At 38.6% G+C, this 13,367-nt stretch overlaps 1 protein-coding gene across 7 annotated transcripts in view; it reads left to right on the forward strand.

Annotated features, from left to right (window-relative positions):
• Positions 1-10,983, forward strand: part of LOC136259654 (uncharacterized) — a 73,399-nt gene extending 62,416 nt beyond the window's left edge. For all 7 annotated transcript variants that reach the window (XM_066053148.1, XM_066053147.1, XM_066053146.1 and 4 more), the window contains 2 exons: positions 4,097-4,152; positions 10,736-10,983. In XM_066053148.1, coding sequence (XP_065909220.1) covers positions 4,097-4,152; positions 10,736-10,755 — 76 coding nt within the window. In that variant the 3' untranslated portion in view covers positions 10,756-10,983. The remainder of the gene's footprint in view (positions 1-4,096; positions 4,153-10,735) is intronic.
• The last annotated feature ends 2,384 nt before the right edge of the window (positions 10,984-13,367 follow it).

The raw sequence follows: 13,367 nt of genomic DNA on the forward strand, positions 1-13,367 counted from the left end.
TATTACCATGTTAAATAACTTTCTTTCAAACATGTCCCATAATGAATCATCTCAAACACCGCAAATACTATTAGCAGGAGATTTCAATCTTCCTAGTATCTCTTGGATAGATGGTACAGGCCAAATCAGCCCTAATCCGACTTATGGTACTGATGTAAACCAGTCACTGTTAGAATCCGTAAACGAGTTTGGGTTAGATCAACTAGTTACTGAACCTACCCGTGGAGAAAACATCCTTGACCTAATCTTTTCATCACACCCTGAATCAGTCACTAATTTGGAGATCATTCCTGGTATCTCAGATCATGAAGCTGTGTACTGTGAACTAATGCTAAACAACAAACAAGAATCTGACGATATTGTGCACCCAATATTTCTTTATGACAGGGGTAACATGACTCAACTCAGATCTGATATTTCAACCTTTAAGGCTGAATTTCTTTCCTCTGACCCCTACTCTAATAGTGTTCAAGAAAACTGGGACAAATTTAAGCAGGCTATTAATAATGCAATAACTACTAATATACCTCAAACAATGTCTAAACCTAATAAAGAATTACCATGGATAACTAGTAACGTCAAGAAACAAATGAAACAACGTAAAAAATTATACAATAAGGCAAGACGTTTACAAACAGAAGAAGCATGGCATAACTACTGCAGCATAAAGAACAACATAACTAATCTTATCCGTGAAGCTCATAGCAAGTATCAAAACAAGATGTTCTCTAATAATGGTAGTGTTAATTATAAGAAATTCTGGAGGTATGTCAAAACCATTCGTAAAAATACTCATGGAATTGCACCTCTTAAAGTGAAGGGTTCACTTGTGTACCATTCTAAAGACCAGGCTGAGATTCTCAACAAACAATTTCAATCTGTTTTTACTAAAGAAGACCTATCTTATATTCCTGAAAGCCCTGAACTTCCCATAACACCATTGCTTAATATACCAATCTCAGTTGATGGAGTTAAAAAGTTACTTTCTACCCTGGACTCCTCCAAATCGTGTGGCCCTGATAACATACCAGCTCGCATTCTTAAGCACTGTTGTGATGAAATAGCTCCAATCTTGACAGTAATATTCACTCAGTCCTTGAACTCTGGCAACCTACCAGAAGATTGGCTTACAGCCAATGTCACACCAACATTCAAAAAGGGAGATAGAGCCAATCCCAGTAACTATCGACCTATCTCCTTAACTTCCATATGTAGTAAACTGTTAGAACACATCCTCTACCACAGCATAATGGATCACTTGACTGCTTACCAAATACTTTGTGATAAACAGTACGGCTTCAGACCCAATCACTCTTGCGAGACCCAATTACTTAATATTGTAGAAGAAATCCAGCTATCACTGGATCATCACCATGCAGTTGACCTAGTGTTCATCGATTTCCATAAAGCATTTGATACTGTACCACACCAACGCTTAATGAAGAAACTACACCATTATGGAATTCAAGGTAACATCTATAATTGGATATTCAGCTGGCTAACAAAGAGAACGCAAAGGGTAGTCATCAAGGGTCACAGTTCAACATCTATTCATGTTGATTCAGGAGTTCCACAGGGTACAGTCTTAGGCCCACTAATGTTTTTATTATACATCAATGACATTACTACCAACATCACATCCAGTGTCAGACTATTTGCAGATAACTGTGTACTATACCGTGTCATTCACTCAGAACAAGATCACCATCTTTTACAACAGGACTTAAACTACATCATCCAATGGACTAAGCGATGGCAGATGAGCCTAAATACCAACAAATGTGCTATACTCACCTGTTCTAGATCTACCTCACCACCTGAGTTCCAGTACTACATAGACAATGAAGCACTTACTCGTACAAATCAGCATCTATATCTCGGAGTCCTATTCCACTCATCAATGTCATTCTCTCCACACATTAGCAACATCACTAGTAATGCAATAAAGTCACTAAACTTTGTGAGACGTAACTTAAATAATTGTGATGAATCAGTTAAATCCGCTGCCTACCTGGGACTAATTCGACCAAAACTAGAGTATGCATCCTCAGTCTGGGATCCTCACTTATCTAAAGATATCCAAGCCATTGAGAGGGTGCAGAGAATTGCTGCCAGATGGGTAAAATCTAACTACAACTGGGAAAACAGTGTGACCAGCATGCTTTCAGAATTGCAATGGCCTGCATTGAACATTAGAAGACAAATTTCAAGGCTCTCTATCTTATACCAAGGACTACACAATTCAGTTTCACTAGAAATACCTACCTATATTACAGCCACTACCACCACACCCTTCACTAGATTTCAACATTATTTTCACTTCAATATACCTACTGCTAGAACTAATTTTTATCATAATAGTTACTTTCCAAAATCCTTTCGTGATTGGAATTTACTACCCATTTCTGCTATCGAAGCTGCTACTCTAGATAATTTTACTAATCAACTACGTGAGTTATTAATTGTATAACTATATTATCGTAACTTTTCTTTTTTCTTTCTATTGTAATATATGCACTATAACTCACTGATTGATTATAACTAGCAATTATATGTATGTACTGTATGCTGTAACTTATTATTTATGAATAGTAATTGTAATCAACACATGCACTGTTTATTATTAGTAACTGTAACATACACAATGTAGCATACATACTTTAACTCATTGATTGTAATGTGTTCTGTGATTTACATCCTAGGCAAAACCAGCTGTGCTGCCCGCCTAGTAATTAATAATAAAGATAATAAAGATAATGATTTTTCCCAATCTGATGTTATTCTTATAGGGCCATCCTCACCCGTAGACTCATCAGCTATTAATCCCGTGTTGTACTTTCTAATAATTGCTCTTGCAGCTGCCATTGTTATCTCTGTTGTAACTAGCCCACCTCCTTCGCAAACACTTCTAATGTAAGATTTTACCTCGCTGTCAAGTGTATCCCCCAGAAGTAATGGTCAACCACGTTTTGCAACAGGTAGCACAGGTATTGCAGAAACTTCCTCACCAGCTTTTCGTTTCGTTTCCATCTCCCTATTGTATGTTGTAACCCATGCACCCTCGCACAGAACTCTCATCAATAACTTTATCTGTAGTGCTGAATTTCCTAGCAGCTCGACTATTGCCATTTTCAATAGCATATCTTGCTACTTTTGCCTTGAATTCTGAAGCATACTTATTGTAAATGCCCCTCTTTTCACCAGTAGACTTGAGCTTGCTAGAACCATGACCACTCACATTTATGGCACGCATGACTTCAGCATTAGCAGCTGCAATTGTAGAGGGAAGTATTTTGCTGTTCAATGGCCCCCTGGGATCTGGAAAATGAGCTTCACACCGCTTCTTAGAGAAATGATCTAAAAGTGATCTCGACTTAATTGCCAGCTGACAATCGCGCCAAAATTATCTTAATCACACAATTCTTATAGCTAGCTAGCTATCATGCAGAATAAAATTTCCCGAGTCATGAGCTCATTCGGGAAATTCGGGAAAATTTACACCTCGGGGAAAATAACCTGCTATACAGTAGGAAAGTGTGCAAAAAATAATCTAGGCCTCTGTAGATCCTTTAGGAAGAAAAAATCAAAACTTTTTGTGCCTTTAGCTGGAGTGAATTCAATCAAATTTACTGTGTGGTTTACCCTACTTGGCGGACACTTATAATGAAAAATAGTGTAGGGACTATAGAGCTATGCATGCATGAAAATTTTGTTTTTCTTTCTTTCTGTCAGTATATACTGTGTGGTGCACCGGTTTTCTTGCTGTACAACACAGTTGAACACACTACTGTGTATTTCGATTATACTGAGTCATTTAGCCTTTAATATATATCAATGAAGTTGAAGGAGCTGTGTATGTATTGATGGGCTTTGTTTAGTAAAACATTAAACACTTAACAAATTCTAGTAACATTGATGTTCGGTTAAATGAGGATCCACCATAGAAATTATGGTCCCTACAGTAATTAGAATGTAGTTCATGTGCATCTGAATTCGATATTTCATAGCCTGCCATGTTGTCATGTTTTCTGATAATGCTTTCTATTCATTGATATATACCAAGATGTATAGCACAGCAAAATTTTGTTTATTTCAGATTTCAGTTTCCTCAGATATATATTGTATACAACACTGTCAGCTGGATGATAATCTGTAAGTTTCAACTATAAGTGTTTTCTACTTGAATTGTGTATGTGAATTCTGGAGTGTTGACATTAAATGTGAAGGTCATTAATTGGGACACGGTGTACAGTATCAAAGGAAAAAGTGTACTTTAAATTTCATAAAGTACACTCTCAGCCGGCCAGCTGCTTCATCGACCACAAAGAGTGCTTTATTGCACCGCAAAGAGTGCTTTATTCGTTCAATAAAGCACTCTTTGCGGTGCAATAAAGCACTCTTTGTGGGCAATAAAGCACAGTTGCCCACGTGCCTTAGTGTAGGCTAATAGCCTACGGGGCTCGCGCCAGTACGACTAATCACCCAAGCCGGTGAAGGCTGATAGCCTCGCCACGCTGAGTGATCAATCACCCCAGCCAATACGAGTTCCACCACTGGATTGCTTTTATAGACATACCTAAATGCTTCGATGATGGGTGGGAGAAGGTAACGTTGCTGTTACGTTTGTTAATGTAAACGGACAAGTCCTGGAGATATCACGGAAATACTTCACCATGTGACTCACAATAGAATCGATTGTGGGTTGCGAACAAAACCTGCCAAAAGACGCAATGAACGTCTACTATGCCAAACTATGGTGAAATACGCGTGAGTTACTTTGTTAAATTAATTTGTGTGCGTTCAGGCTGCTAATAGTTCGTGCAACGCTTGTTAATTATGAGTCCTAGTGTATGGTGAAGCTACACTAGAAAGTTCCATAAATCATTTAAAGCATAGCCTTGCTCGTGTTATATTCGCCTCGTGCTTTATTAGCATCGAGGCCAAGCGCCGAGTACTTTATTTTTTATATAGCACTCGCGGCTATACTTTAACATATGTGACTGGATCTACAAAAACCGTTCTTATCGCCCAAGACAGGAAGTTTGATTTTTTCACACAAACACAAAGCTTAATGAATGCACTATCAAGTTTCACTGCCACAGTCGACCAGAGTGAAGTGGTCTGCTTTTGCTGGCTGCTTTTTCAGAGCACAGTGGCGAGCCGTACGAGTGGTCTGGAGTCTTGATGGAGCCCTGGCCAACCAGGTGATGGCTGTGTGTGGCTGTACAGCTCCGTGGTGTTGGACAATGACCTGTGCTGTAAATTTCCTTTCATTTTAGCCAGTTCTGAGCCCTGAATGGCCTATAACTTGGCCCAGTTCATCCCAGCACGTTTCTTTTCAATTTTTGAACACCATCTTGCCCGCCTTCCAGGGCCCCCGCCTCCCACCCTTCTGGAGCTCGCCTGATACAGACAACCTCGGTTTAAAAACTACCTAAAATGGCGGGAAACTTAGCTGCTGATTACTTCTTCAGTGGATGATCAGGAAGGTAAGAAATTGCTGTGAAACGTGTGAAAATTTGGTATGCGTACCTACCACCATTGGCCAGCTACAACACACTTAATGTTTAAAACCGACGTTTCTCGATACTTTTAAATGGGCGATAAGACCGGTTTTCCCAGAGACAGTCACATATAACTACCGTCGTATTTTTAGACAGGAATCTCCCATGCCATAGTAACTTCCTGGGATTATGTCACTCAGGCTCTTGCTGTAGGTCGATCTGCGACTGCGGTCAAACTCTAAGTCAACGATCAAGGCCACAAAATAGCTCTTACAGTGGTTCAAGGGTCTGTAGACCTTCAGTGCTGGTCACTGTAAAGTGTTAATAATAAATACTTTAGGTTTAAGGAAGAAAATCCATCCCTCCTGGAGAAAGACTGAGTGTGGCCCCAACTAGACATTGGGTGACCTGCAGTTCGAATCCTGGGGTTGGAGGGATTTTTTTTTCCTTACTTTGGCCCCTTTCTGTTACACCTTTCCAACTATAAGTCATTTGGTCTAAGTCATTAAGTCTAAGGCCTTGAAATTAGGTTAGGTAGTCCTAAGGCTTTGAAACTTTGGAAGATTTGAAACTCACAATCGAAAACTATACGTAGCTACTATCAAGTTTACGGAATTATAAGTAACTCACAAGAAGTAAGGATCTCCAAGAAGATGTTTTATTGGTCCAACAGGCATTTCGCCATAATTATAATGATTTTTCTCTCCCAGCTGCTGGTAGCATGCACTAAGAAAGTATCATACTAGGTTACAAGTGCAGGTGCGTATAGGAAAATAGAGAAATAAGTGGAGGTCAAAAGTTCAACAAGAAACGCTCAAGTCACGATGATAAATGCTGCAAGTCAAAGGTCAAGGTGAAAATTGGTCAAGACTTTGACCGCGTGCGGTTGCAGATCTACCTACAGCGTGAGCTAACATGACACCCCCCCTCCAGAGCCTCATAGCTGGCTTGTTCTAGCTGCGTGGGTCAGACTGCGAACAAGTTGAGCTGAACCCTGAGAAAACAGCTAAAAATGAAAGAGGGTATTTTCTCAACATTTCAACCAACCAAGATGGTTGGTGATGACAACAAAGATGTCAAGAGCAAACAAGTGCTTCCACCAACAGTTCAGGAAAGGTTAATAGGCTATATCCTATAATGTATGGTGAAAACTTTGGCTATAAATAATGTGTCAGGCATTTGAATGATTAGCGGGTAAGTCAATACTACAAATGAGTTAATATTTTTGAGGACTCAGCTCAATGCGTACATACAGTAGGCCGTAATTACTATGCATCAATTGATTGATGTGATAATAATATAAGCAGATCTGAGACAACCATGCATGGACCCTACTATATAGTAACTGGGCAGATATATAGAGTTATGTATACTCTGATATAATTGTTGAGTGTTGTAGTTTGCCAATAGTCAAAGCTAAATTAACCATTTTAGACAGCTTTTTGTGATGTTGAAGGTGTCAGGCAAGCTCCAGTTAGGGGCAGGCAATAAAAGATTATTTTTTAAAGCAGGAGAGGAACATGCTTAGGCCCACAAGGTACAGGCTTAATCTACTTACCCCAGTAGATGCACCATATTATATATGTAACACTTTCACACCTCAGATCAAAGGAATTCTTTATGCTACAAATGTGATGTGGCACACTTAGCATTACTGCATTCCACAAACTGTACAGCTTTAATGCTTCTTACAGGTTTTTGCAATTGAATTCGTCGCCTTGGCAATTGAATTCGTCCCGTTTGCAATTGAATTCGTCGGTATTGCAATTGAATTCGTCCCGTTTGCAATTGAATTCGTCGGTTTTGCAATTGAATTCGTCGCTTTTGCAGTTGAATTAGTCGGTTTTGCAATAGAATTCGTCGCGTTTGCATTACAATTCGTCATAAACAAAACGGCTCCAAGAAACCAACCCGTTCATTAAGAGATGAACTATTTATGCCTTGGAGAGTTACACTTGAGACACTAGAAGGTAATTGAAGCTGGTAGTACGCGAAGTTGATAGCTGTCTGACAAGTTAATTAGCTTGCTCGCGAGTGACCACACCCATCGCGAATGGCCACACCCATCGCGAATGGCGTAGTAGAGTTTGGAATGTTGTTAGAGAGGCTGTAGAGGAAGAATTATTGCCTTATAAAGAGTTGTTTACTACTGTTGTACTTGAACAAGTTCTTGTAGCAGCTGCTACATCATGTTTTCATGTTTGCTCCAGCTGCCATTCTTGTTATGGACGAATTTAACTGCAAAAGCGACGAATTCAATTGCAAAACCGACGAATTCAATTGCAAACGGGACGAATTCAATTGCAAATGGGACGAATTCAATTGCAAAAGCGACGAACTCAATTGCAAACGGGACGAATTCAATTGCAAAGTCGCCGAATTCAATTGCAAAAACCTGTACTATTGAATACTGTAGTAAAATGTATATGAAACCTATATGACCAACATCCACTTTACATTGTGGGCTTCAGTGATCTCCTGTGGCCTACAATTGAGCCTCCTGTGGCTCTCAATTAAGATCAACCGAATCCCACAATCAAAACTGTCTCGTGGTGATAAGGTTTCTTATACATTTTGAAAACCTTACATAGTAAGTACTAGTGTTACTAGTGGGGCAAAAAAATTATTAATTTTCAACAAGTAGAATAGGGATCAAAGATTTGATTTTGAAAAAAACTGCGTAAACAAGAAGTAATAGGGATGATAATCCACAAAATTCTATGCATCATCAGTTCAAAGCAAGTTATTTGAATAGTGTACTCAATTTGCGATTCCTATTTCAACATTTTAACAAAATTTAACCACAAGTTGAAATAGGAATCGCAAATTGAGTGTACACTATTCAAATAACTTGCTTTGAACTGATGATGCATAGAATTTTGTGGATTATCATCCCTATTACTTCTTGTTTACGCAGTTTTTTTCAAAATCAAATCTTTGATCCCTATTCTACTTGTTGAAAATTAATAATTTTTTTGGCCCACTAGTTTCATGATTTTTTTCATGTCCATGCACATGGACTACTTCTTAAATATACGTTCAACAGTACATGATTGTTTAATAAAGAAACCCATTGTAATATCAACTGGCAATAAACAATTACATAAATAAGTTTAATAAACAATTAGTTAACAATACAGTTAACAATACAGTAAACAATACCACTTTCCTTTGACGAGTAGATAAATCCACTAGTGTGACCGTTTACTGCAACGAAGCGGTGCGAAATCTCAACACGAGTAAAACACACGCTTAATAAAACGTGGTCGACTCCAATTAAAGTGCTGAGTATACGGAGTATCCCGCTTTTTATTTTTCAATCGCGTATGGAAGGGACACACCCCTTTTCAATTCGAAATTTACCAGTGCGTTCCAATAGCTTACAAGCCTTGTTATGTCGACTCTTAGCTGGTAAACAGCTGAAGAATATAATAGAAAGTATACACGAAAGGCGTACAGTAATAGTTTAAGTGACGAGGTGCGGGCCACACCCCCTTCACTGTCTCGTAATGAAGGAAGTCTAAAACCCGAGTTTCAGTGAACAATAGTTATGTTTAATGGTTAGTGTGATACAACTTGATGCATTTTAGTCCGGTGAGCTAAAGCAATGGAATTTTAAACAATTCTATATTATCATCTGTATGGCTTCTCGATCGAATGGCGTCTCGAAGAGTGATTCTTGCTCTATATCTCGCAATCGCATTAGAGAGGGAAGATTTTAATACCACACAGACCTGGGTACGAATGTTTTTTAAATACGCCATACGTTTTTAGGGCTGATATCTACTTCCTACGAGCTGTAGGCGCGCGAAACAAGAAAGAAGAAAGAAAGAAGAAAGAAAGAAGAAGATGGAGAATCTAACCATTTTCAAAATTTTAAAAAACACCTAAAACCATTTCCCTTACTTTTAATACTTGTTGGCTAGTGTTGTAAACACAAAAGAAAGGTCTAGAATGTTTTAGAAATAAAATCTAAAGCTCGGAAGGCTGCTTTTGTCGTGCGTTCTATTAGAGTGTTTTGAAAAATTTCTGCCTGATCCCTATTATGTACCACTACCGTGGTACATGACACTACCGTGGTACATGATACCACTACCGTGGTACATGATAGTAACAGCTAATATGAAGCTTTGATATAGTAACAATAATGATGTATTCAACCACCACAGAGGATCCTGGACAAATGCCAGACCACATTAAAGGCACCCTCAACCACATCAAAGGCATTTAACTTAAAAGTGAATTTAGCAGCTTAAAACTACTGTAAAAGTAACTTGAAAGGGTTAGAACTACTTTAAAAAGCTTCTTTGAAGTGTAACATATTAGTTGTAACACTGGGAGTGCATTGCCTGATACGTACGCACTCGCCCTCGGGCATCGTGCGTACATATCAGGCAATGCACTCCCCACAGCGCTACAACCATTACATAATGCACATATCAATGCATTGCCCTACTAACCCCCCCTCCCCCCTGGGCATATATAGGGCCATAGTGGGCACAACCGAATGTTATATTCCCCATGGTAGGACAAACCCATTGTGTCAAATCCCCACCATTGCAACTGGAGCTTGTGTAAATCCCCACCACTGGCTCCAGTTGCAATGTGGGGGATTTGACATAGCGTAGAAAAATACTTGGGTTTTTAATGAATGATTGTCAAATGCCCCATAGTGAAGCAGCAGTTTCATGTCAATTCGCCTTGTAAAGCCCCACTTACAGGCATTACATCCAAGGGGAACACATTGGTGGACGCATAATGAGTTTATATGTTAAAATTTAGTCTGTCTTGCTTTTTTCATGCTTATAGCAGCTAATGTGCTTATTCTCAAACAATCAGGACTGGAAATACTACAAATTGTCTTCTATTTTATCTATCAACTATCCAATCACTGCTAGTTTAATTAAAATTTCCTTTGCTGTTGTGTAACTTGTTTACCATTATGCTATAACCATTAGTCCCTCCTAGTTTATATGTCTCCTAGCAACAAAAATTGTTATGTCAACAATGTAGGTGAGAACCACAAAACAAGTCAAGTAATATATTCCAATATTGGTCATCAACTGCTGCAGTATGCAGAATACATCTTGAGAATGGCTATGTGGGATGCTCACTTTCACAATAATCATAATAGTGGAATTAAGTGTTTGTTGACATGTTAGTCTGACTATATGATTACATGGTTTTAGTTGCTGTGCCTTACCATACTGTATCCCTTTCTGTATATGCAGGGTGGATACTGATGTTGTGACTGTTGGTGGATGAGTTTATGGTCAATGGACAAATTACGCAAATGGTGAAGAAAAATTAATATGTGGTAGCTACCAAGACCCCACTACTATATTATGAACTCTTGGTGGTACTTCATAGCCAAACGCTAGTGTATCTGGCTTCTTGTGCTATTGTAGTCATTATTTAAATTTTATGGGATCATCATAATGTAATTGTTTACTATTATAGTATATTCATGCTATCGTTATAAAGAGTTTCGGTCTATAATTGTGGGTTACTGAAAGGTGATGCGCTGATGCTGGCGTTTTAAGTGAACACTGAAGTTTCACAGGCACTGAAGGGCTGGGGCGGGATTAAAGACGTGTACGGGTAATTTAGCAGTAAGTTACTTCCAACTATATCACTACAGCGGGTATGAAACAGCTGGCTATAGCTATGTACGGCCCTGCATGGGCCGGAGTCACGCTATAACGAGTCAGTGGAGGCATACCGTGGCGAATTTAAAACAAATCAGCGACTGGCCATGGACTTACAATTAAACCAAGAGTTGACAGCACAATGAAATCAGCCAGCTCGCTATGGCTAACCACTTCCACACTGTTTGGGTTTGGGAATTGAGGCGGGCGCCTCACATCTTGACGTCATGGCGGAAAGTTTGAATCTTCAAAGAGCACAAAAGCGATCTCATAAACCAACGAACAACTCTTAGCGAAATTAAATGTACAGATACATTGTGTAAAAAGCCCCTGATAGCCGAAGCCTTTTTACAATACGACTTCATGGTTGAAAGAAAATCGCTCCAATGGCCGGATGCGATGACGAAGAAAATGAAAAAAAGAACGATGCACATTTGAATAAATGATTTAATTAATGCATTGTAAATGGGGGGGCGATGGAACAAACTACTCCAACAATTCGCCTGACTTTTCGTGTAGTAGTTACTCATTATACAAAGGTTACATGCCCTTGGTTTCAAGGCGGAATCTTTTAGTAAGGCTGAGATTTCGCCATGCAGATTTTAAAAGATTGCGTAATCAATCCCTCATGTAAATGACTCACAGTAGTGGTCGCATATTTGTTGTTTTGTGGGCGTGCGCTTTGTGCTTCTTGGCCTCGCGACTCACTACCGTGAGTCTTGATAAAATATGTATGACAACATTACTGACATAATAACAGAACAAGAGATCCAGTTTAATTTCAGCATCAGAGCAGCCAACACAGAATATCCTAGCAACACTGATATTGCTTGACTTCCGATGTCTCAATACTAAATATCATGTGAATACATATAAACATATAAATCACTAACATATGCAATCAAAATAATGCATGCATGTATCTTTATTACATTCAATGCATAAATACATAAATTGGGAACTCTAATGTGTCCACAATCATACCATGTTACCGCAGTCCTGGTCACATATCATGAAACCATAGTAATTAATTATCACCGTCTACATTACAAAAAAGTTATGTCACTATAATCACATGTGCCTAAAACACAATAAGACACATGTAGTGAAAGAAACATTTACGTATGTATAATACTAAATGTCAGTATCTAGACTAGATGAATAAAATTCATGCAATTGACTTAGTGCAGCTATGAATAAGTAAACTGGAAGTACGATTAGGGAAAAAACAACATACTATGTTTGCAATCTCTGTATCCATGCATAAAAAGAAGCCTTTGACATTGGGGATTTTCATGTATAGCTTAGTTGCTCTAGAGCTTGTAGCACTATAATCTCACGCTCTTGCTTGTCTAATTTTTAGGGTTAAATATATAGATCATTCCACCGTTCAGTGCTGATAATTTTTATGTTGTCCCAATTAAGGTTACGGGATACTGTAAACCCCACATGTACACTGTTGATCATTTTTCATGATTAGGGGTTTGATTTTTCTTAATGCATTGTTATCAAATATTTATGCATTCTTAACTTCTCATTAATCGACATGAAATTCAAATGTTGTTATGGAAACATGAGTTGTCCCCATGCCAATTAGTGAAAACTGTGAACCAAAATCAGACCAATGAAGAAACATGAGAACTTACTAACAATTCTAAGGTTTAAAGAACATCACTTGTGAGGGACTGAAAAGAGGATTCGTGAATAATGTGTATAGTTGCTGAAATATGACTACAATATGGCCTAAAGCAAGACACTGTGGTCACAAAATTAATTTTTTAATTGCTATCACAAGCACTAGAAACATTATTTCTAACAAATGGCTCCGTCAGGACCTAGACAAGAAGCCAGACTAGTAGTAGTCTGTTTATACAAAATGTTAACAACTAGTTTGACAGTCCTGATTTTTGGTTCAGGAAAATATCGCCATTAGTCAGCAAAACTACGCATGCGCTTACAGATATGCCAGTTGCTAAGTGTGTTGTTTCTATGTTATCTTGTACTGTTATGTGTGTTTTCTTGTACCTTGTACCTGTCCAGTCAGCACGCTATTATTCTCCCAACAATTTAAGCCTGTTACCAGCTGATACACAACACAACAACACCAAGCCCGCTTTAATTACATAATAAAATTTTTGTTTGACAGTCGCTCACTATCCCGTAACCTTAAGTAATCCAAGTGTACAGTAATGCACCTATCACCCCCACTTAGGGC

This window comes from Dysidea avara, chromosome 7 (assembly GCF_963678975.1).
Source record: "Dysidea avara chromosome 7, odDysAvar1.4, whole genome shotgun sequence".
NCBI lineage: Eukaryota > Metazoa > Porifera > Demospongiae > Dictyoceratida > Dysideidae > Dysidea > Dysidea avara.